Source organism: Martes martes (genome assembly GCF_963455335.1).
Source record: "Martes martes genome assembly, chromosome: 11".
Lineage (NCBI taxonomy): Eukaryota > Metazoa > Chordata > Mammalia > Carnivora > Mustelidae > Martes > Martes martes.
Genome location: NC_137899.1, coordinates 61,190,027 through 61,214,601, shown reverse-complemented (window position 1 = coordinate 61,214,601; position 24,575 = coordinate 61,190,027). Strand labels below are relative to the sequence as shown.

General features: G+C 41.3%; 1 protein-coding gene across 1 annotated transcript in view; it reads right to left on the bottom strand.

Annotated features, from left to right (window-relative positions):
* Positions 1-24,575, bottom strand: part of CREB5 (cAMP responsive element binding protein 5) — a gene marked incomplete at its 5' end in the record, with an annotated part of 335,925 nt that overhangs the window by 73,109 nt on the left and 238,241 nt on the right. Inside the window, 1 exon segment of the mRNA XM_080818726.1 lies at positions 4,088-4,214. Within this exon segment, the coding sequence (XP_080674852.1) occupies positions 4,088-4,214 (127 nt within the window).

Sequence of the window (24,575 nt, the reverse complement as noted above, 5' to 3'; positions counted from 1 at the left end):
TGTCTCCAGGGTGTCCCTGTTAAAAAGGAAATACAGTAAAACCTCTCTTTCAGTCAAGGAAGGGTATGTCTGACTGACACTTTCTGTTGAGTAGAAATTGAGCATGTTTCAAAGAACTAGAAGAAAGCAAGTACACTTAATACTAAGTTCCACAGAAGACTTTCCTCAAGAGGAAAAAAAGAAATTCTTCAATGCAAAAGTTCCCCTTGCTGAAGGATGGAAAGGAAAATGGCTCAGAAACTTGAGGGAATCCGGTTTCTGCTCAAAGTTAGCCCCAGGAGGCTGAGGAAATAAATACACAGTTCTTTATCACTGGGGCTTTTCCCAGAGCGCAGGACAGAAACCTCACAGGCAAGAATGGAGAATGAAAGCCAAGGTAAATGCCCCTTCAGGGTCCCTGCCACGGTCGGGTTCCAACCCTGCAATCCCTGCTGGGTCCGCCCCAGGTGCGGGGCTGCAATTACAGCATTGATGTGCGGGTTAGCTGAGGTGCTCACGGAATGACACGAGTGACGGGTGGACAATCCCTGTCACAGCAAATCACCCTTTACCATCCCTTAGCCTGAAAGAGCATATCAGTTATCTGGCAGTGTATGCTTCAAAAGGAGCTATCTGATGAAGAATTTTCTATACATTCTAGAAAATGCCAGCAAAACCTTTCCGGGCCTCATCAATTCAGCAAAATAAAATGTTCACTCCCGTATGCCCCGAGTCTCTAGGTAGTCTGGGTATTTTCTTTTTTATTATTGTTTTTGTAATTCTGGTAAAATATGCATGTCATAAAATTTACCACTGTAACTAGGCTTCCGTGTACAGTTCAGTGCTATTAAGTACGTCTGTGTACTCTAACTGTTAAGTCACGAAGACTGCTCCACAGAATGCTTGTTGCTTATAATTCCCCCTTCCAGAGGCTGGGAGATGGAAGAGCTGGAAAGGCATTTGACCCCTTATTCCAACTGGTAACCATCTCCCAGAGGGAAATCAAGTCCAAAGGAGCTTTTGCTTTCGGTTTCCTGAAGGAAGGTCACTGAGAACTACAAAGCTACGAGCTACAAAGAAGGGCGAGCAGCTTACTTGCAGCCTCGGGATCCAGAACCAGCCATGCTTCCCACTCTGTGGAAAAGTTACAGTCTGTGACTACTCCTACTCCATGACTCACAAATTCAACAGAATGTTGAAAACAGGCTGATTCCTCTACTTTAAAAAAAATTGCGTTTTTCCATCTTAGTGATGATAGGGGGTCAGCAAAATCCTCTGCAAGGCAACGATTTGGCTTTTACGAATAAGGTTCTGCCCCACAAGTGTGCTTTGGTGAGGTGCTAGAACCAAGAAGTCAGAAAGATGGGAGTGGTTTTGCCAGACATTAAGCAACATCTAGCCCTGGCGGTAAAACATCCAGGTAAAGGATTTCACCTTTTTATGAGCTTCTCCTTCCCTCTGAAACAAATCAGAAAACGGGAGCTACAGTCTCGACAGCCTCACTGGGCTTCTGTGATTATAAATGAGTGTTCATATTCCCAAATGATGTAAACATTGGACTTTCAAGATAGGAAACCACAGGACCGTGAACTCCTGCCTTGTTGCTCACCGGAACCCCAGCATCTCGCACAGTCCTTCGCTCCTAGCAGGCTTTCAGCAGATGTTTGTGGAATGAACAGATGCATTATTTGCTTCAGACCTAGGATTTTGTGAACTCTGTGGCCTGGTAGCAGGCACTGCAAATCAGGTAAGAATATTAGCTCGGCCTGCAGACAGACAGACCTTTTCTACCAAGGGAATCATGGTTCCCCGAGGGCAGGAGTTCTATGGGAAGACTATGCTTACAATGTCAAAATCTGAGCCCGGGAGCAGGGAGCTTGATAACAAGGAGGAAAGGACCTAGAATTCTGGGACCAGGAACTCTTAGGGGTTTTGTTTTGTTTTGTTTTGTTTTTTAAAGAGATTTTACGACAGTTTTCATGAGTTACCTTTGTGTCACTCTAAGGTTTCTCAGCCCCAGCACTGTTGACATGTAGGGCCCAAATAATTAGTTTCTAGTGGGGGCTGTCCTGTGCATTGTAGAATGCTGAACAGCATCCCTGGCCTCTACCCAGAGGCCAGTAGCAGCCTTCTCTCAGTGGTGACAACCAACAACAGCATCTCCAGACAGTGCCAAACAATTGCCCCGAGTTGAGAATCAGTGCTCTAGACTGACACTATTGTCATGGCAGCTGGGCATATCAGTGACATGGGTTGGGGAAATCCTGTTGGGGGTGGCGTCCCTGACTTTCTGTCTACATTGGCTCTTGATCATGTACCTGATCCTTTCCTTCTATTCTGAAGCATTAACAGGAGGCCAAGTTGTACAATGAGATGATATGGTGGAAACCACTGCCAGATACTTACTCACAACGCACTCTCTGCCTGTGTCCCACCTTTGTCCTGGAAACAGTACAGTTTAGCCAAATGGAAAAAAAAAAAAAAGGTCACTGAAGTAGTATTTTTCTGGCTGATGGATAGAATTTATGATAGGACACTAATTTGGGACAAGGGGGCTTTAGCATCTGAAGGAAGATGCTTATGGTGGGAGTCTTTGTGCGCCTGGCCGGGCTGAATAAAACCTGGGCAAGTGGCATTGGTGGGGTTGTCAGAGCTCATCTGAAGATGTCTCAGGAGAGCAAGGCAGCGAAAGTGTGTCAACTCAGCTGTTCCTTCTGGCCCGATTTTGCAAAGATTGTTCCTAGTCAGGACGACCCAATATTTACAGCAGCCAGGTCCATTTCTCTGAACTTGGGGCTCCCAGCCCTCATCCACCCCTGCCTCCACTCAGATAAATCAGCACACAGCTCAACCTTCAAGAACCTGAGCTGCTCAGCGTGAGTTGAGATGGGGGTTCATCACAGCTGTGGGGCATCAGACAGCTGCCTTCAACTTCTTACTCCTCAGCTTTTCATCTGGAAAATGAGCATGTCAGTAATTACCACGATCCCATTCCCACAGGATCCTGATGAGAGCAACGTGAAGTGACAAATGTAGACGGTTCCTTAAAATGTGAACATGCTCTGCTAGGCATTGTTGATACTGTTGTGGGAGGGTTTTCATGGAATTGTCATGTCATCTCTTAGGGCTTTTGAGAACAGCTGTGGCCCCAGGAATAAGCACACCAGCCAGGCTCCCCAAGGCACAAGGCCTGGAAGGGGATCCTGTGGAAGGAGAGCAAGGTTTGCCCTGGGATACTCTGGATGCCCCTTCTAGGCTAATATGTTGTTTTCAGGGGTGGGGAGTATATCATGTAATGATCATAGACCCTGGAGTCATACCACCTGGATTTAAATCTTTAGGCTCCATTTTACTCAGCCTCCTGTGCCTCAGCTTCCTCATCTGTAAAATGGGGGTAATAATGGTGTATCCCTCACAGGTTTGTTGTGACAGTGAAAACAGAGAATATAGTGGTATCACGTGGTGGTTGACCCAGTGACTCTGCGGCCAGGATTCCTGGGTTCAGAACTCAGCTATGCTGCGTCTCAGCCAAGCAAGCTACTTGCCATCCTTTCCCATTCAGACACCAGGGATAGAAATAGCACGTGCCTGACAGGATTGTTTCAGGTGTTCATGAAATGCCTATAGAGGGACTAGCACATGGTAAGCCCTTAATTAATGCTGTGAGCATGCGTAACACAACATGATATGCAGGGACACCTACTAGCAGATATTCTGTACCATCGTTATTATTTTTGTTATTATAATTGTTACTCTGAGTCCTGGCAAGATCACTCCCTGATGAGTTAAGGACACTCGGTATAGAGCCCAAGCTATATAGATTTTGGGCTAGGCATAAAACACTGTGTCCTTGAACAAATTCCATCCCCTGGGTGTGGCAAGCTCGCTTGTCACCAGCAGGAAGATGGGGCCAGGCCTCACTAAGGGAGCCCTGGAGGGCAGGAGAGCCAGCAGGATGCCTAGGGACAGACAGCCAGGCCCTCTCCACAAAGTAGCACACAGCTCAGCTCTTCACCCAGAAGAAGTTGCTGTCTTTCCAGCTTAGATCTCAGCTTTTCCTTTACTGCTTTCAAAAGAGCAAGGCTCAGTGGCAACGAGAAGCACTTACTGGCATCAAGACGGCAGAAGATCCCGGCATCGTCGGGTTGGGCAGGGTCCCAGGCATGGAGGCTGGCATGGGCTGTCTCTGTCTGTTGTGGAGATGTAGCAGAGAAGATAGAGAGCCTGGGACAGGCCTGGCAACACACAGAAAAAGCAGACATTATTCCTGATGCCTTGGGGCGGGGGATTCACTGCCTGCTTCCCCGTGTCCAGAACCAGCGGGGACAACACCATTACATGAGCAACAGATCAGATCCTCTGATGGGAACCACATAATTGAGGATATTAGGGAAATAATAACAAATAAAACAAGCCTGGCTTCCTCTGCTGCTTCCTAGTTAATACACCAAATTCCACTTCATTTCCTGACCTCTGTTATCTAACTCATGTTCAGTAGTCAACAAGTCGGCAAATCTCCTACAACTCCTGCTTCTTAGGGAAGGGACTTGGGGTTGAAATCCTGTGTTTACTCAGAATTCTCTGCCCTGTGGAGGATCTTAGACCCTGAGATCTGTGTACGTCATCTGGACTCTCCTATGCCTCTGCCTAGAAGCCCTCCTGGACACACTTTCACTGTCTGGATTCGTAAAGCCAACTTGATCCATGAACTCCCAATAGAAATCTGTTTTGACTTTTTCGTAGTTCTCCACTGTGGGTGGAAAAAACAAACAAACAAACAAACAAAATAACAACAACAACAACAAAAACAAAGCCAGGACACAGATCAAAGTAGCAGGAATGAGATTAATGCCAGTGCAGCCAGCCTTTCTCAGGCAAGTCCAGAGCCCAGCCCCCGATTACCAATCCCTCATTTTATAATAACTGGAGGTGTTAGGCTATTTGACAGAAACTGATTTTGGCCTGACCCACAGAACTTGGGTAAGCATTCCTCTGGGGAGTACATAGTTTGAGCTTTTGCTTCAATTTGCCAGAGGAAAAAAAAAATTAGGACTTTAAATTGATTTAATGAGCCAGGGAATGTGTGGCTGAGGGAAAAAGGAAATTATTTGTGTTTATGAAAAATGGCAAATAAGTGACCTCCTCAGCTAAATTCTCAATCTCCCAATGCTTTTGCTCTGGGGAGCTGTATAAATGTCAAACCATTAAATTAAAGATTTAACAAATAAAACAAAACAAATAAACAAACACCCCCCCCCCACCACCACCACCGCAGGGACCTGAGTCTTCCATGTTAAACCACCTTATCCTGAATGCCATAAATGAAGCTACTGTTTCTAGAATTAATGCATTTTCTAAAAAAAAAAAAAAAAGATTTGTTCATGTTAAGTGCTGGGTAATGACTGGAGATGGAGATGTCCTGTGTGGCCCAGTGCCTTTCTCAGCTTCAGGGAAGGATAATCCCATTCAGAGTAGCATGAGAAGGTTCTCCTTTGGACCCCAAGTGCCTCCCATGCCTGACTTGGGGAGAAGTGGGGATTGAAACAGGGAGATCATGCCAACAGGATCTTCTTTTGCATTGTTGCTGAAATCTCAAAGATTAGGTTTTCTACTCTTTGCCTAACAGCTCCTTTGAATAGAGCTAGCTATCCCAGGCGCATGGATTTTAGAAGGATTAGTGACAAATTAGTCAACATTTATATGTTCAGGAAGTTATATAAATGAAAATATAAAAGAATATAAAACCTTTACCCAGACTCCCTGCAGATGTACACAAATGACACCCAGCTTTATGACCAGAATGTGTGTATGAATAGTTACACAGAGAGGCCCACCAGAAGTAGCCTGCAACAATAAAATGAGTGTTTTCAGAAAAGCAAATGCATGTTATGGGTATTTCTTGACATGTGCCCTGGGGCCCTCTGGAGTATAGATTAACGATAGGATTAGTAGGGTCTTTGAAGGTCCTTCACCTTTCGGAGCTGTAGGAAACTGCCAATTGTAGTTGCTCCAAAACTCTACAGTAGGTTGTACCTTCACTGGGTCTTAAAGCCTACCTCATTCAGAGGTGGATAGCTCCAGTCAGATAGGTATACATGGTGGCTCTGTCAACAGACAAAATTTGCTTTATATTCTCCAGTCTTTTTATTATTATTATTTTATTTTAAAGATGTTTATTTATTTGACAGAGAGAGAGACAGTGAGAGAGGTAACACAAGCAGGGGGAGTGGGAAAAAGAGAAGCAGGCTTCCCACCAAGCGGGGAGCCCGATGTGGGACTCGATCCCAGAACCCTGGGATCATGACCTGAGATGAAGGCAGATGCTTAATGACTGAGCCACCCAGGCGCCCTATATTCTCCAGTTTAATGTTTTGTTTGTGACCTTTGCTGGGAAGAAAATAGCTGTATATCAAAGAATGTCATCTTTAATAAAGGTCGGTTCCTGCAAGTGCAAGGTTAGTAATCTAAACTGCCCTGTTTTATAAGGAGAAAGATTCACTGAGACCATCTCTATAGATAGTTGTTAATCATCTATCCATCCACTCGTGTACAGATACCCAGACAGAGAGATGTACACACATATATCCATGCATATGTACAAATACATCTAAACATACAGACATACAACCTTCTACCATATGTTTTTTTCCCCTAGTCACAGGGAGGAATGCTTTGGGTATAGATAGGGACAAGCAAAAAAAGACAAGTGAAAACATTTTATAATGATGATTTGTCATATCATCCTCCTAAAGAAATGGCAGCATATTATCGTCATTTACATTTTGTTTCCAACATGATATATTAATGCTAATCTTGGTGATCAGTTTCTATTGAGTCATTTTTAAAAAAGAAATCAATTAAACCATGCTTATGTGAATGAAGATGCAAAAGTAATTCAACTCAAAATGACTTTTCATTCTTTACACAACTAAGGAAAACTAGCTGGACAGAGTAGACTGGGAAATGGTATACTTACTTCCATACCATGCATAGATGTACCAGATTTTTAAATACCAAGCATCCCTTCATTAATTAGGAAAGCTTTCCAGGGTACTGCGTTCCCTTGGAATTATAATAATAATTGCCTAATGATAGCAATCAAACCAATTAACAATATATAGTTGAAAGGGAAATGGCTATTTGAGAACTCTGCATGTTTGGATCCTAAATAAGTCTCAATTATTGTTTTACACAGATCTATATTTTATTTATTTATTTGAGAGAGAGAGCTCACACATGCATACATGTGCACATGCAGCAGGGAGGGGCAGAGGAAGAGGGAGAAAGACTGTTAAGCAGGCCCCACACCCAGTGTGGAGCCCCACACAGGGCTTGATCTCACGACCCTGAGATCATAACCTGAGCCAAAATCAAGAGTCGGACACCTAATCGACTGAGACACCAAGGCACCCCTCCACAGATTCTATAAATAATTTTTCCAACCCTTGCTGGGAACAAAACTGAGGGGTTTTCTATGCTTCTTGCTTGGGCTTTTAAAACTACAAAAACTGACAGAAAAGAAAAATCTACTCTTACCCATCGTGGGGTATACAAAGGGCTAGATGGAGGTAATTATGTAGCTTGGCCCAATAAGTAATCATTTGTCCAGAATATCCTGATCACTGAAGCAAGAGTGGTATCGGAATAATTATATTAATTATCTAATTCCCTTTGTGTATATAGAAATAATTATTAACACATTGCACTTGCTTGAAACTTTTTATATTGCACTTACACAGTTTCATATTTTTCAAAATATTTTCACCTTCCTGTGACTTGAAACAATGCCATGTGGTGGGTAGGTCAGATTACCCCCATTTTACTCGAGTAAGCTGAATTCAGAAACATTTAAATATGCCCAAGGCCATATGGGTCATGAAAAGAAGCAAGGCTCATATTCAGCTTGCAACACAGGGCTTCCCCCATCACACCTTGATGGCTCCCATAACTAAGCTATTATTGATTTTTTATACTAAAATAAATTCATGGTCTATTTCCTTTGATATCCACACTGCTCCCTGGACTGGGCAATGAAGTAGTAAAATTCTGCAGTACTGCTAACATGAGAAGTCACTCATCCATGTGAAATTATGCTTTCTTCCTTTAAAAAAAAAAACAAAAACAAACTTCCCAAACAACACATCAGTTAGACTCTGAAAATAAGATGGCAAATCGCAGCAAAGTTGTGAAAACAAAGACCCAACAGTCTTTCTCCAGTGCAGGCTTGTTGCCATGAGCTAATAATTCCAGACTTTGAGCAAGCCGAGCCTTCTTTTTAATAACCATATGCCTCTAGGTAAAGTATTTCTACTAAAAATTATTGAGGCATGGAACAAGGTAAGATGTGTGAGCTCATGTTGGATTGTTCAATTACTAAACTGAGTCCCGTAGCATTAAGAGTTTTCCAACTTGACAGATTATTCCTCTTTATACACTTGTATAAACATACTGCTTACGGCTGAAATCTATGTAAGCTTTTCTTTCAATTAAAATGTCAAGGATGACAGACTGTGTTTTCAGTGTCCTTAACAGAATGAAAGGTACCACAGCAAGCGATTTCATGTCCTCATTTTTACCCCCAAAGGATGTATTCCAGTCTAGGGGTGTCTGAAAAGCGAGCTCTGTGTGTCTGCTGCTCTTTGCGCTTGGACAAGCCCAACTATATTTACAGAGCGAGGGACCGGTGATTTTGTTTGGAAGTCTCAGGTAGGTCACTGCAGACTGTTCTCCTTTCCCAAGTCTCAAAAGGTCCATGGCACCCCAGATTGCCTATTGAACTCAAGACAGATAAATCTACCGGGTGTGTGGTCAGGTAAAGAGAAGAAGCCAGCAGTGAAAAAAATATTAGGCTAAAGAATTAGAAGATCAAAGTTAGCATCAAAATCCAACCACAGATACATGAGAAATGGTGAGCACGTAATAAATAACAACAGAAAGGAATCAGCGGGACTTGGTGTGTGCAGAATGATACGAAAAGGTTCAAAGCAATAGGATGGAAAGAAGAGTGGGCAGGGAGCAAAGGATCCAGATGTCACTGCCATTAGAGTTTCTGACTCTGGGGGAGAGACTTTCTTTGCTTTGGGGCTCTCCATGTCATCATCTGTTTAATGAATGGATCAGACTACAGGCCATCTGGAAATGCTCTGAAGCTCTAAAATTCAGATTCTAGAACTTGAAAATGAGATGTTTTAAATCTCATGAGGCATAGATGTTCTATGATGATTAGGGTGCTCTTCACGGCTCACTGATGAGTCCATAGTGCTTCGGCGAGCATGCGCAACATGGTGGGTGGTCAGTGTCCGTATTGAATGGGATGCAGTCAGTACAGCACTTAGTTCTTAATGTCAAAAATAAACTTGAAATATGAATGAATCGCAAATAGAAAGTGTCTCTAAAAAGCAAGAGAAGTTGCTAAAAAGGACTTGATACATCTCAGGGGGTCCACACCTTTTCCTCATTTACACGTAACATAATTTCACACACAGACTATAGAAAGAATATTGCCCACGATCACCGTATTTGCTTCTAAAGAGAAATGTGCTTTCTTTTCACCTTCTTAAATGAACTATTGTGGCCTAACCTGGCAAACTAGTTTCTGTCTAGGATGGGGAGACTGAAGAACTAAAGAACTAAAGAACTAAAGAACTAAGAGAAGGCTGTTTGTAATGAGAAATGCTTATTCTATCATTCTTCTCTGAAGTGGAATTTAAAAATTCCTATTTTTGTAAAGAAAGAAAACTGCAGGATAATCAAGTAGAATGGGAAATGGGAAGATAATATAGTTAATTTCTTCCATGGGTGATAATTATATCGTAAGATGGGGTAGTGAAGGACATAGGTTCAGAAGATGGTCTGCCTAGGTTGGAATCCCAGCTCTGCCCCTTACTAGCTATGTAAACTTGGGCTAGTTATTTGGCCTCTCTGTGCCTCAGTTTTCTCAACTATTAAGTGGGATGACAGAGATAGTTATCTTACAGCCTTAAATGAGTTACTACATATTAAATACAGCTGACCCTCGAACAACGTGGGCATTATGAACCCGGACTCCTTGTGTAGTCAAAAATCCATGTGTAACTTGAGTTTCCCCGAAGTTAACTACCAGTAGCCTACTGTTGACCAGAAACCTTGCTGATAATATTAACAATCTATTAACACATATTTTGGATATACAATATTCTTGCAGTAAAGTAAGCTAGAGAAAAGATTACGAAAATCCTAAGGAAGAGATACACGTTTACAGTACTGTACTGTATTTATTGAAAAACATCCACATATAAATGGATCTGTGTAATTCAAACCCATTCAAGGGTCAACTACATATTGAATATGTTCAATAAAATTAGTTATTTTTGTTATTATTCTTCTGAAACCCAGACCAAACAACAGATTAATCACTATACTTCAATCAAGGAACTGGGGCTTAAGGCTGGGATCTTAAAGTTAAAACCAATCCTTCGCCTTAATTAAGAAACCACAGCCTAATCAAATGCCTGTAAAAGTGTCCCAAACTTCTGGCATATATAAGATATTTCTTTAAAAACCCATTGACTTTAGACTCCCAAACCCTTCTGCAGAGGCAAATGGACTCATCTCACCCACAGTTTTACAGAATTTCAAAATGATTCACACTATTTCTCAGAAAGGATCTTTGAAAATATTTCCTCAAAATGGAACCAAACTAGTTCCCCAGAGATTGGTTCTCAGTATCTTGTTTTTCCTGAAAACAATGACAAAAATCCAACAGAAGCAATAATTGGGAAAACAAGACAGCTATCTGGCCCATATTTTTAAAGACATCCTATTACCAGTATCTTTTTTGAATGAGCTCATGCTCTGCACCAAGTCTCACTGCCAAGCTCCTAAAGTTGGATGGCAAAGACAATATTTCCCCTTTTAACAAATGAGGAATTTTGAGACACAGGAGTAGAAATATTTAGGCTGAGAAAAGGCACCAAAATATCAGCAGAATTCAATTAAAATATGTAATTTTCATTTCAAAGCTTTCTTAGGCTCAAGGGAGGACCTCTGGCAAAGATCTGGAAGCCCCCTAAAAAAAAAAAAAAGATCTGGAACCTCCCTGCATGATTTGTACCCCTCCCCACCTTTCTCCCCTCCCCCACCACCTTTCCTTTGATGACACAGGCATTTGGGCATCTGGGGAGAGAATTTTGCCTTTATACCTATATCCCTCCTAAAAAGCTAGTAAAACAGCCTAACTTTGAAAAAGCAAATTCTCCAGCTCATCAGAGATTCCAGTAAGCTTGGCTACTTGTGACAAAACTTGACATGGCTCCAAGGCCATCACACCAAGCGGCCCCTCACTGCTGCCCCGCTCATGGCCCTGGGCTCCAGACCAGTGCCCTCGCTGACTTCCTTCCGGCTTCATTGCATTGCCACCTTCCTTCCTGCCACAGCCTTGAACGTAAGTAATCCTCACCACCTTCTCTGGGTAACCACACCAGGTCAGGGCCTTTTTTGGAGTGTGCTCACCCCACATTCTTTGACCTGGTAACACTTTCTCACCATTTATTCAATCAATGCATAAACCAAAAGTCAAATTAAGTATCTAAGACAAGTCATACTCTGTACACACTCATTTCAGAGTGGAAAACGAGTTTGCCAAGTTAGGTCATTTGCCTAACAATCCATCTACAAATTCACAATTTGTGACAATATGATGAAAAACAAAATAGATGTGTTTCATGGTCTCTTGGAATTTACCACTTCAGCTCCCTGGTTATAATTCTTCAGTGATTTTGAGTGATTTTTAAAAATGTCTCTGCTCCCACTAGACAATAAACTGCATCAGTGAGAGATTGTGTCTGCTCTGTTTTTAGTAATGCAGATACTTTAGATACTTTAGATACCTAGCAGGTACCATGCACTTCCTTATGGAATTACTTCTCGAATTCTTAAGAACAGAGATATTAAGTGTCTCTTCAATTGGCAAAAGACATTGCAAGAACAGGGTTCAATAAATTATCTTTCCTAACTAATGAGAAGAACTTAATTGATTTACAAGTCATAAGTGAAACTCCAATTTACATTTAACAACCTAATATAACCCATTTCTGCTCTTGAAAAGCATAAATGGTTACCCCCAAGATAATCTGTACTTTTTAGCAATGCCCCTTAAACTCAAGCTTTCTGATGAGTTCTAGACCCATTTGTTTTTGCTTCAATTAAGTTAATTTCCATTTGAAATTATATTCTAGGCATTTCATAAGAAAAGGCCAAGAATAATTCAGGAACGCTCATCTGTCTCCAATCTATATAATGTTTTAAAAATTGGATGCCTGCCCTGCAATAAGGCTGTACTTTATAATGTTCAAAACTCTGGGCCCGGACGTACCAGTTACACCCACACCACGGTCAACTAAACATCTCGTTTCTCCTTTGCACTGACTTATCGATACTGACAAGAACACTTTTGTAATCATTATCACCAGGGGTGTCGGAAATTAAATTTACCACACAAGATAAATTTAGGCCTCCTTTTTATCAATTCGGTACTACTGCTGCGTTTATTTTATAGATGTAGTATCTGATATCTTGGAAATGTAACTTCTTTTTCTTTAAATAAAAGCCTGGCTGCAAGAGAGCCAATGGTGGTCATAAAATGTAATATAGCGAACAGAGCTGCATCCCGCTGGAGCCTGTGTTGGGTTTTATAGCATACACACTGTATCTACTCAGGCAGAGGAGATATTTACTAGTGCTTTCAAGTGTTTTAAACAGAGAGAGCAGAATAGAAAGGGAGATGTAAATTTATGGCCATTCTGTTAAGACTATTAAATCAATCTCTTTTTCTCCCCCTCTTTAATGACTGATTTCTGCACCATTAATCTGAATTAGTCATGCAGTCAGCCTGATTCATTTAAGTTAACCAAAAACACGGTTGGATTGGTTTCTGATGTACTATTGTCACCAAAAAAAAAAAAAAATCGATTCCAAAATCTGATATTTTTTCCTTGTAAAGAGCTAAAGCCTCTTTTAAAAGATCCTTTATAAAAGACCCTAAATGCCTGAACAGTTTGGCTTTCGCCATGGGTCAGGCTCAAAGACATGACGAGATGGCTTTTCAATTAGCCAATAACTTCTCAGTTGCATCAATTATTCATAAAGTTACACTTAGAAAAGGAAAGTAAATGTAGATCAAAAGAGATGAAATAAATGATGATTTTGAATGCAGTCTCAAATAAATGATATACATCTGGCTGGCTGGGGAAAATTTTTTCTTTATAGAGAGCTATCTCTAAGTAAAATTTCTTCCTGTTTCTAAGTCGTTAATAAGCTTCCTCCTTGCTTCATAAGGACAAATAAGGAGCCCTCTGATTATGAGCCTTGTCATTTACATGTGATTCCTGCTTGCATTCATTCACCATCAATGAATAATTCATGGTAACATTCACTAACACACTTGTCTGGGTGTTCTGTAGGGGCAGAGCTCCCTGGGCTTACAAACCCCCACCCCCACCCCCAACTCTTAAGTCAGCAATTCTGTTTTGCTTTCTTCTGGACTTGCAGCTTCTCAGTTACCATCTTTTAATGGGTAAGTCGGGGTGGACTCCACACTCTGTACGATCGCCCCATACCTATGCCCCAAATACAGAACATCATTTTGTAGCTGATGGACAAAAGCTCCAACTGCAGAAGACTTCGGCAAAAACAGAAGGGCTCTAGAAAAGATCATCGGGACAACCTCTACCCATCCTTGCACTTTGCAAGTTCTCCCTCCTGGGTCACCCCCACTAATGCCTTTACCTAACCTCTTCCTAAAGCTCAAGGCAGGGTCTCTTAGACAGTCTTCAAGTACCTCTTCCTGGGGAGACCCAGTTTAAAACACTCTCCACCCAGCCACTTGCCAGGATTCTTTCACTCCTTAGGAGGAGGAGCTAGAAACTCAGCCCCACAGCAGGAGAGGGGCTGTGGCAGTGATGCTGGAGGAGGGGCTCTGACTGTGGCAACAGGCAGGGACGCAGTGTGCTATGAGCCTGACTCCTTAGGTTCTGTTCTTATCGACAAAGCAACACAAGTGCTGAGAGGCTAACTTGTCCTCCCAGGAAACACGGACAAGGAAAGAGGCACTGCTTCAAGGCTCAGCAAACTCCTCACCAGCTTATATCCTGACAGACAGCCTCAAACTCTAAACCACGGCTGGTACTCAAATAACCAGAAACTGTAGGGGAGGGTGTGAGAGCCTAGAGAAAGCCTTGTCGGGCAGGGCTGAACACGAAGCGGGGGAAGAGGGCAGGGAAGGGGGCGGAGGAGGGAGGAGAGAACCTGGAGAGGGCTCCAAAGACGCAGGGAGAAGTACTGAGAGGCCAGAAGGGAAGATCTAAATGGAAAAGTAAAAGGAACAAGACCGGGAGATGACGAGAGCAGGCTTCAAGTTTCCAAATTACTATATTCAGAGAATGGTGACCAGTTACTCTCAAAGCCAACCAAAGCAGAATAATAACTGTAATAAAACTGCAGCACATGGGATTTACGTTAGAAGAAAGAGTATCTCCCAAGAATGAATAGTGTAAAACAATTAAATGGCTTACTGAAGTTTTGGAATTTCCTCTTATTAGGCTCTTAAAAAATAGATTCGTCCCCATCTGGCAGGGTTTCTAGGGAGGAGGACGAGGAACTGGCAGACCTCTCATAGTCCTAAATTAGGGCTATTATTTTCACTTATTCCAGTCAGAGTGGCTGACAGAAATGATAGAGATAATGCTGGTGGCCATCATTAACCAGTAAATCGAATAAAGCAGCCTTGTGTGGCTGACATTCGGACCGCCTGCTGGCCCTGTCATGGCCCCTGAGTGTGTGATCTGTGCAAGTCATTTAACTTCTCTGTTTTCTCATCTGAAAAAAAAAAAAAAAAAAGGGTTATACTACTCACTTCCTAAGTATGGTGTGAGGGTGCTTTGATAATCATAGATGAGATAATATCTTATATGTGTTAGGCCCCTGGAAGATGATCAATGTATATTCTATTTAAGAGATGATGAATCTATTCTAGAAGACAAAATTATTGCCAGTGTCATTTTACAATACAAAGTAAAATGATATGGCTCTCAATTTTAGGGTGAAATAGTTTGGAAAAAAGACCCAGAAACGTCCAGGCACTCTGAGAGATCCGAGTGTCTTTTCCATCACTATGAGACCTGGTGTCTCGTGCTGCATCATCTTTTCAGGAAAACTTGCTCTGTGTTCTTACAGCACGTACTAGTATCTCCATCAGATGCAAGAGAGAGTATCACAATACGCAGAGCTTGGCACATAATAGGAGCCTTGTAGAGGTTTGTTGAATGACTTAAAGAGGTCACCTCATTGTACATGGTCTCTCATTTCCCGGCAGTAGTACCCCAATGACACATCCATGACAGGCTTCTTATTAAGGGTCATGATAACTTGAAACACTATCCTGAAGGGACAGTCAACTTATCGTTGACTTGAGCAAGGGGATGGGGGGGAGGGGCAGAGTTTCTAGGAAACTGGTATCCTCCTTGAGCAACCTTTCCTGAGCTACCTTTCAAGTTCTCCCACTTTGCAGCAGCAGCACTTATCATGAACTAAATTGATATTAATCTCAAACACTTAATAAAATAATAGCAATAAAGTTCATAATAATGATACTTGGCATTTACTTTGCACTTTGCATCCAAGGATCTCAAAGGGCTTTGCAATTTTCAAAGCTACTCATGGGCTGGACACACAAGCAAAGAAGCCATTGCGTGTAGCTTTCCCGTGGACAGAGTTGGTTCTATTATTACGTTCTGAGATTGAGACAGTGGCCACACTATATGCATAAACACACCCACTATCCACAGACACCCCCAGACATCTATATGCTAAGAGGCAAAAGTGATAAACAGACATTCTGTTCCAAAACCATTCTTATCTGTATCAGCCTTGTCAAACCCTGGAATGCAGATTTGTATTTTGATAGACTTGTTTTATTATACTTCTTTCAACCCCCTCTTGGTGTATTTATAGTTATAATTGGAAATTCCATGTCTGTTCTTTAAAGACATAAAGCTTTAAAGGGCTTATTTTCCCTTTAAGTTCATTCTGAAGGAAATTTTGCTTAGGCTTAAACATACAGGAGTTTATACATAAAGCATCTCTTCTAAGGCACTTTTCCCTTCCTTGGTGGCCTGGCATTCGCCAGAAAGAGTGACTTGCTCAGTTTCCCATATTATTCCCCAGACAGCCCTATTCCTACTTCCAAACAAATGTGGTATTTGGGGTTTCAAGTTTAAAATGTAATTTGGTATCATTTCAGATGTCTTCCTACAGCTTAATAAACATCTTCCCCAGAGGGACTTAGGATCTGATTTTAATTTGTGGTAGGGTTATGGTCACAGTAAATGTCAATTTCAGCTATCGACAATAAGCCCTACTAGAAATAGAAACTGTATGTGAAATGACAGTACATTTATTGGATGGGAGGCATATTATGCGTGCTCATAGTTGACTGTACCCCAAGAAATCCCTTCACTGGTCTGTGACGAAAGTCTGGTTTCTCTTCAGGCCTCTGAATATCAGCCACTCATCAGAAGAGAATGTGTCGATCTGAAGATCATAAAAAGATACAGCGAAGTAACTGAGTCCTTCATGGTATGGCTTTGACTCCTAATACCCCAGCCAACATCAGCCACTGGTTTGCCTTGTGATCCTGGGTTGTGTCCTCAAGACCCCCTCAGAGTTTCTGTTTCTTCATGTATAAAATAAGGTGGCTCAGCCAATGATCTGCAAGGATCTTTTCAACTCTAAAGTTTATATAATCAGGTATAATCAAGAGTGAGTGGGTGAGCTGAATTATGGAGAGGCCCAAAACTACATATTTTGGGGAAGCAACACATCTGTTTGGTGTGGGTTTTCCTCAAAGGTAGGGACAAATGGGTAACTTGTCACTGGCCTCTCTTGGACATTCCCTTTCCTTGAACAAAAGGCACTCAGATCAGAGTACCTGTAACATTTAACAAAGTAGGGCAGGAACCAGGAGTGCTGAAGGGTAAGAGAGGGGCTAGTTTCTTCTCAAACATGAACAATGATCCCTTTAATTAGCATAAAATAAAGGTCTCACTCCTTTGTGTACCAGAGTTAGACACTTATTATTAAACAGAATCACATTCTTTGGGAGAGGTTAGGTCAGGTCCTCAAATAACAGGTTCTGTCTGTTCGGTGTGGTGCCATCTGGCCCACTGGGATTGGGAAAAAATTGGGCATTCTGAGAATGACAAAAGGTCTCCATGTCTGACAGCTGCCAGGAAAAACATTTTCACTACTGAATAGGAAACTCTACCTTGCACTACCCACTGAAGAGCTAGGATAACATTCCCTAAGTGCTTATGTTAAGCCCCATGGCTGATCCTGTCCATGGTATCTGGGATGGTTGATTTTATGGTCTGCTTGACTGGGCCATGCGGTACACAGATAGCTGGTTAAACAACATGTCTAGGTGTGTCTGTGAAGGTATTTCTGGAAGAGATCTGCATGTGAATGGGGGAACTGAGTAAAGCAGATTGCCCCCCTCCAAAGAGGTGAGTGAGCATCATCCCAAGTGATCTAGGCATCACCCAACCTATGAAGGTTCTAAATAGAATTTTTTTTTAAAAGGAAAAAGGTTGAGTTCTCTCTCTCTCTTTCTTTCTCTTGCTGATTGAGTTGGAACATCAGCCTTCTCCTGCCCCTGGACTGGAACTTATACCATCAATGCTCTTGGTTCTCAGGCTTTTGGACTTGGCCTGAAATGTGTACCACTCACTGGTTTTCCTAGGACTCCACCCGTCAGATAGCAGATGGTAGGGCACCTCAGCCTCCATAATTGTCATGAGCCAATTCCTTATAATAAATCATATATGATTATATATTATAGTATAAGAAATTATATATGTAATATTTTATATATATGTATATATAAAATATGCATATATATTCTATATTCTATTTGTTCTTTTTCTCTGGAGAACCCTGAGTAATACAGTACTCATCTTTAGGCCCTTTTCTTTAGAAAGTGTCCTATATATCTTTAAATTTGTTTGATAGCAATAAATTAGTAGAATCTAGGCATTAACTTTGACATCCCTCATCTTCTACTTCCAGTCATTCACTAAGTTCTATGTACTCCACCCCCCAAATAGACCTGGAATCAATCCACTTGGCTCCATCTCCACTACCAAGATCCTAGTCCAAAACACAATCTTCTTTCACTTGGTTTTTCCAACAATTTTCACCTTCAGTTTCACTCCTCTCTAGTCCAACCTCTGCATTATAGCCAGAAAGATCTCCATGAACCAATGATCTAATCATGATGTTTCCCTACTCAACATTTTTCCATGGCTTTCCTCAGCATCTGGGATTTAATAAATCATCCTTTAAATGTTCTATCTCTTGATGACTATTGTACTACTTTCTAATCTGACTTGATGTACTTCACCCACCCTGGTATTCAATCACTCCCTAGGATGTGCCAAGCTCTTTCCTACCCCAGGGCCTTAATACCTCCTATTGTCTTTGCCTGGAAAGGTTAGCCATCTGCTCTTCTGTCTACCAGTTCTTATTCATCCTTTAGGTCTCAGTTTAAATATCACTTTCTTAAAATTTTCTCTGACCCCAAATCAGAGGTGCCTCCAATTTAGAGGGTCTTGTAACTCTGTGTGTTTCTCCTTCATGCAATGTCTAATAATATGTTTATAGGTATGATTATTATTTAGTGTCAATCTTTTTTTAAAAGATTTATTTATTTATTTGAGAGAGAGAGCACATGCCCTTGGGGAGAGGGACAGAAGGAGAGGGAGAGAAGCAGACTCCCCACTGAGCAGGGAGCCCAGAGCAGGGCTCTCAATCTCAGAACCCTAAGATCATGACCTGAGCCAAAATCAAGAGTTGGACGCTTAACCCACTGAGCCACCCAGACACCCCTATTTAGAGTCAATCATTATCATTATGCTCCTAACTCCCTGATGGCAGGGACTATATAACTTTTGACTGCCGGAGGTAAAGTCATTCTGATTTCTCTTAACCATTGGGAAAATATGTGCTTACTTTCTGGAATATTCTACCCCATAGGGATGGAGAAGAAAGGAGAATACCATAATATAGCTGAAAAGAGTTCTAGAAGTTAAGAGAATTGATCTAACAGAAATGAGTACCATGGTATTTGCCTACATGCTAATAGTAATAGATCTTTCCACCTTTCTGAAGCTGGGGGCTATTTCCTTTGAAAAGCACAAAAGCAAAAATGCCAAATGGAAATGTCTGTTCCAGGGCTTATAATTTTTGCCTTAGGTCAACGCTGAAACACTCAACTGTGCTTATGACACTTAAGTGTCTTCCATTTTTGCCAATGGTTTCAATTGTTGAGGCTCTCCAGGAGGGTCAAAACCCATAACTTTTATGTAAAGTTCCCATGCATCGAATATATATGCCAAGAAAACCTCTTTAGTTAAAACAGTGCATGAAGAACTATAGTTATAGGTGCCTTGGACTACTTTCCTTATAAGGCAGAACACTGGAAAAAGATCTGTTTTTTAACTCAAAAACAAAGTAAACAAAATCAATGATTTCAAAGTCCAGTGTGGCTGAGAGAATTCATTTTCTTAATATGGTATGGGCTCAAGAGTGACGGGGAGAGAGCGGACATATAGGAATGACTGTCTATAGCAGGCTTCTGGCAAAGTTTCTGGCCTATTGGTTCACAGCCAGTGTTTTTCTTCATAAATGAATTCCACATCTTTATTAAGTTAAGTATTTCTTTTTTTATTATTATTTGAAACATACTTTAAATATTTTGTTTTATGACGTCCTGGAAATTGATACAATTCCTTCCAGATCAAGGAAGATGGGAAAATCAATTACTTTTTTTTTTGTTTTACACTGACAGTGATTACACAAAAATTATGCCCCAATTTATCCATTACTGTGAATATCATTTGACGTCATGTGTGAACAACACAAGACAGCTAGAATGAAAGGTGTCTTTCTGATTAGATTAATCAGTTATTTTTTCATAGCAAAGCCCTAATGTTACTAAATAGAAATACACCCATAGTGTGAGTTGATTTGTAGAAGAATATCTAGTAAGAATTATAGGTTTTAAATTACAATTGACCTTTTATAAGAAAAATCTCTTTGCAAGAACAAATCAAAAGACATCAAAAGCCTGACGGGCCTGATGTCAGATCCTTTGCACAAACAAATTACAGTTTGTAATCCAGAAACTGAATCTTATGAAAATGAATTTTATCTGACATGGATGGATCCATGGATGAATGACAAAGTTGGCTATTTACATATGAGTTAACTAGCTTTATCCAAAAATGCAGGAATTTTTAGGGTCCTTTAAAACATGAGAATTGTTGGTTCAGAATGGAGAGGAGGACTGGGGAAAAAAATGAAGCCCAACCCTTAGCAGAAACTAGAGTTGCCCTCCCCAATCTTCAAAACCAAGTTCTCAAAACCTCCTAATGGGTTTCACTGTTTTCTTTCCCGTGCTTATCATAATCAGGGAACCACACATTTGCATCCCTAATGGACGCTTTTCAAAAGTGTGTTGACATTTCAGTAGGTTTTGAATAGCTCTTAATGCTTCTCTCAATTTGGTCAGGTGCCCACAGATCTCCTTATATGGGTCCCAACATATAGACTGTCTGCTTTACTCATGGTTTGTTGTGTTTTGTTTTTTTTTTCCTAGTCCCTGGGGACCTATCTTAATTACACTCTTAAAAAAGTGAAAACTCAGAAGTCAGATGACTCAGAAAATGAGCATCTAGCTGGATATCCATACACAGGTCAACATCTTAACTACATCTGTGAACTCAGACAAAAGTCAGAAGTATCATCCCTTGTGTGGTAAATTCACTTTTTTGAACTTCTATTTTTGTCAGAAGGAAATAGATATAAATAAGACCATCAAGATAAACATAGGTTAGGGGAGAAAGTTGAAATCAGGCAGGGAGCTCTTCTGAGCAAAAACTACACTGCACTTTACTCCTCACATTTTCTACAAGAACTGAGAACCCAGAGGGAATTTCAGTCCCACCTACTTTCTGTGGCTTCAATAAAAAAAAAATGTGATCCAACAGAAACACAACTAAAATTATTTTTTAAGTTTATTTTTTTAAACATTTACTCAGCTCCTGCTATGTTTCAGGAATGGAGGCTGAGAGTGAATAAAAGAGCATCCCTGCCCTTAAGAAATCCATCATCTATTAAAAGGAACAGACAAGGCATGGAAGTCAGGGCAGGGGTGTAATGGGAGAACACCCCCCAACGATATCTAATACCACGGGGGCTTTCGGGGGGGATGAGTCCTGGAAGAGGAAACGCAAGAACTGCTTCAGGAAAGATGAGATGTTAGCTTTGAACTGCATGTACACACGTGTGTGTCGGGGGGAGGGGATATTGGTGGTAGGGGCTCCGGGCTGAGTTAACCATCTGTGCAAGGCAGGTTGTTAAAGTACATCAACACAGGCCAAAAAGATAGTAAATAATTACTGTGGCTCATAGCTTAACATGAGATGAAAATGATCTCTTTAGAATATAGTAATCCTACGTAGAAATATATACTATCTGATGTGCATTCACTCAGCCTGATCCCCTTGTAGGGGCCAAATTGGGAATTACATACATTTAGAATTTTTGACACCGATTTTCCAGTATTTTCTGTAGGTGGCTGAGTTACAAACCATGAGAACCATTTGATAGGCTATACTGTACAATTTGATCCTTTTTGAATTAGGGAGCTGTGTAATAAAGGGAGAAAGAGGCACAGGGTAAGTGGGAGGGAGGTACTGGCAGCTCTGGGAGGGGGCTCGGCATTTTTTCAGAATCAAAGGAGCCCTTTTTGGCCCTATTATCCTATATTACATTGCTTTGGAAAAGGTAAAAATGCAGCTAGAATTTGGCCCTAGTTTTTCTGATTCTGATGCCCTTTCTAAGACAGAAAGTTGGTATCACTTGAGTTTTCTCTCCCAGATTTCTAGTTTCCATTTCTTATCTTGAGCTCAATGAACATAGATGGGCACAAGATGGGGGGGTGGGCACATATTTTAACCATCACTTTTACATAGCATTTTCATCGGAGGTGCCAAAAGTAGTTTTCTGTGGGTTTTTTTGTGACTTTTACTTTCCCTTTTGGGTACTCCTGTTGCAACAAATTAATTTTGGTTCCTAGGGAGGAAGTCCTACCTCAAAGCATTATGTCAGATGCTGTACAAACAAAATAATAGATCTGTTCCATTGCTTCCAGAATAGAGTTAAAACATATAGGTTTAAAGATAGGGTTTGTTTGTTTGTTTTTGGTTTTTAGTGGTTTTGAGGGGTTTCTTGGGGTCTACATGACGTGAAACCTTTTGAAAAGTATATTGTTGTCCCTTCGTTTCTAAATCGATATTGGCAGTCACTGAATGCACCCTTTCTTTCAAAGGAAAGAAAGGAAGGAAGGAAGGAAGGAAGCAGGCAAGCAAACCTTGGTGCTCCCGGCTTAACCATGAAGAAGAAACAAGGGCATGAGACAAGGTAGCTTCAGAGAGTGGGTGGCCCAGCCCATGCGTTCCCATCCAGACTCTTTTTCTCATTTGCTTGCAGCTCCTTCAAAACCCACTCCTTCTGTGCTTTTGCATATGAAAAATACGGCTATAGAAGTGTCAATGGGCTTCTGACCAGCTAGCAGGAATAGCCAGTAAAAGATAATTGGAGGCCATTTCATCCATAAGATGCACAACTCTCCCAAGATCAGTCCCTGGGTCCTTAATCTGTTGCCCCTGAGTTTTCTCACGCCAGCAAGAATTCTGAAGTATGGAGAAGTTCTAAAACAGCTTATCAAATAAAGAAGACATAACAGAATTCAAGTTTCCAAGACCAGTCCCAGCGACAAAAACCTCAACCCATGCCCTGCCTCCATGATATACAGCATTTCCACACTGCGGCTGTTTTAATAAACCAATGGATATTTCCCTTCAATCTGTTTGCTTTTAGTGGGCTTTTTCCCCCCTCTCCAAAGAAGCTGGAATTATACTGTCAGACAAATGACTAGAATAACCGTGCATTGCTCTAGACACCAATGAATAAAATATATCAAATACTCCATATCCCTAGAGTGTATTATTCCACTTAGAAAATGGTATAATTGACTCTGGGTAGTACAGGGGGGGAAAATCCAAGTATTTTTGAGTTGTAGGGCTATTTTCTGGTAATTGCCTGACTTGAAACTTTAGTTTGTCAATCAGACAGTTCTCTTAGTCCCATAAACGCTTTTTTTTTTTTTTTTTGGTGGTGGGGGTGGGGGTGGGAGGTTATTGAAGGAGAACTAAAAAAATAGCTAAGCCCCACAGGCCCTTTTTCTTGTCATAAAGTTGTTGTCAAAAAGATTCGCTATTATGTCTGGGATGGGTGAACTCCATGGCATTTTGCGTTCAGTAAAAATGTCTCAAACCATTTTTCAGACATTTTGAGGTTTGGCAAAAACCTGAAATCCATCTTGCCAAGCACTTTCCCCCCTTAATTCTTAAACCCATGTGTCTTTCAAGGGAAATTTAATCCGTATGTTTCTGATTCATTTACACTTAACTCATCAAAATGGTGTTTTGTAAGAGCTATTTGATGTTCAAGAAGTCTTATGAGCTTCTCTTTTTATAAGTCTGAGAAGCCTTTCTTTCTGAGAACCAGAAAATTGTATTTTACCAGCTGTAAGCCAAATGATTTGAGCTGTGTTAAAAATCAGGAACCTGCTGAATTTAGGAGGCAAGGAAAAAGCAGACACAATGACATAAGTAAACGTCTTCACATGTCTGCCTGCTCACGCATCTCCCGAAGACCTTTCAAAAACTCCCTCTTTCTCTGAAGAAGCCTAGCCCATAGGGCCCAAGAACAAGCTATAAAGCTGAAGAAGGAAGGAACGATGGTCCGAGAGCAAAAATTCCCATTGATTCTGAAGACTTCCAATAGAGAATCCTAGCTCACAATCAACAGAAGTGAAACCTGGGGTGCTCCGTTAGATAAATCTATTACCTAGGAGATAAAATGATCACTGAATTCCAGGACTAGAGGGACTTACGAAATTTCTAGCCCAGTATTGTTCAGATTGTGTCCCAATGGCTCCTGGGAAGAGGGGGTGGTGACTTAAGGTAGCAGCTACGGGCCAGTTGGGGTTCTGTTTTCTGTAATTGGCTTCCACATAAGAGATTTTTACAGAAAGTACTCTGAGAGTAAATTCAGTTTAAAAACAACTACCTCGGGGCGCCTGGGTGGCTCAGTGGGTTAAAGCCTCTGCCTTCGGCTCAGGTTGTGATCCCAGGGTCCTGGGATCGAGCCCCACATTGGACTCTATGCTCAGCATGGAGCCTGCTTCCTCCTCTCTCTGCCTGCCTCTCTGCCTGCTTGTGATCTCTGTCTGTCAAATAAATAAATAAAATCTTTAAAAAAAAAAAAAACTACCTCAATTTTATCTGAGGACCCTCAGATTTAGGGAAGGAATCTCAGAGTTGGGACAGAGCTGGCCATATGAACCAGGTCTCCCAACCCTTGTCCTGCATTCTCACGATGCTTCCGCTATACCAATGCTTTCCCAACTTTGGATGGAGTTCATTGGTGGGTCAACT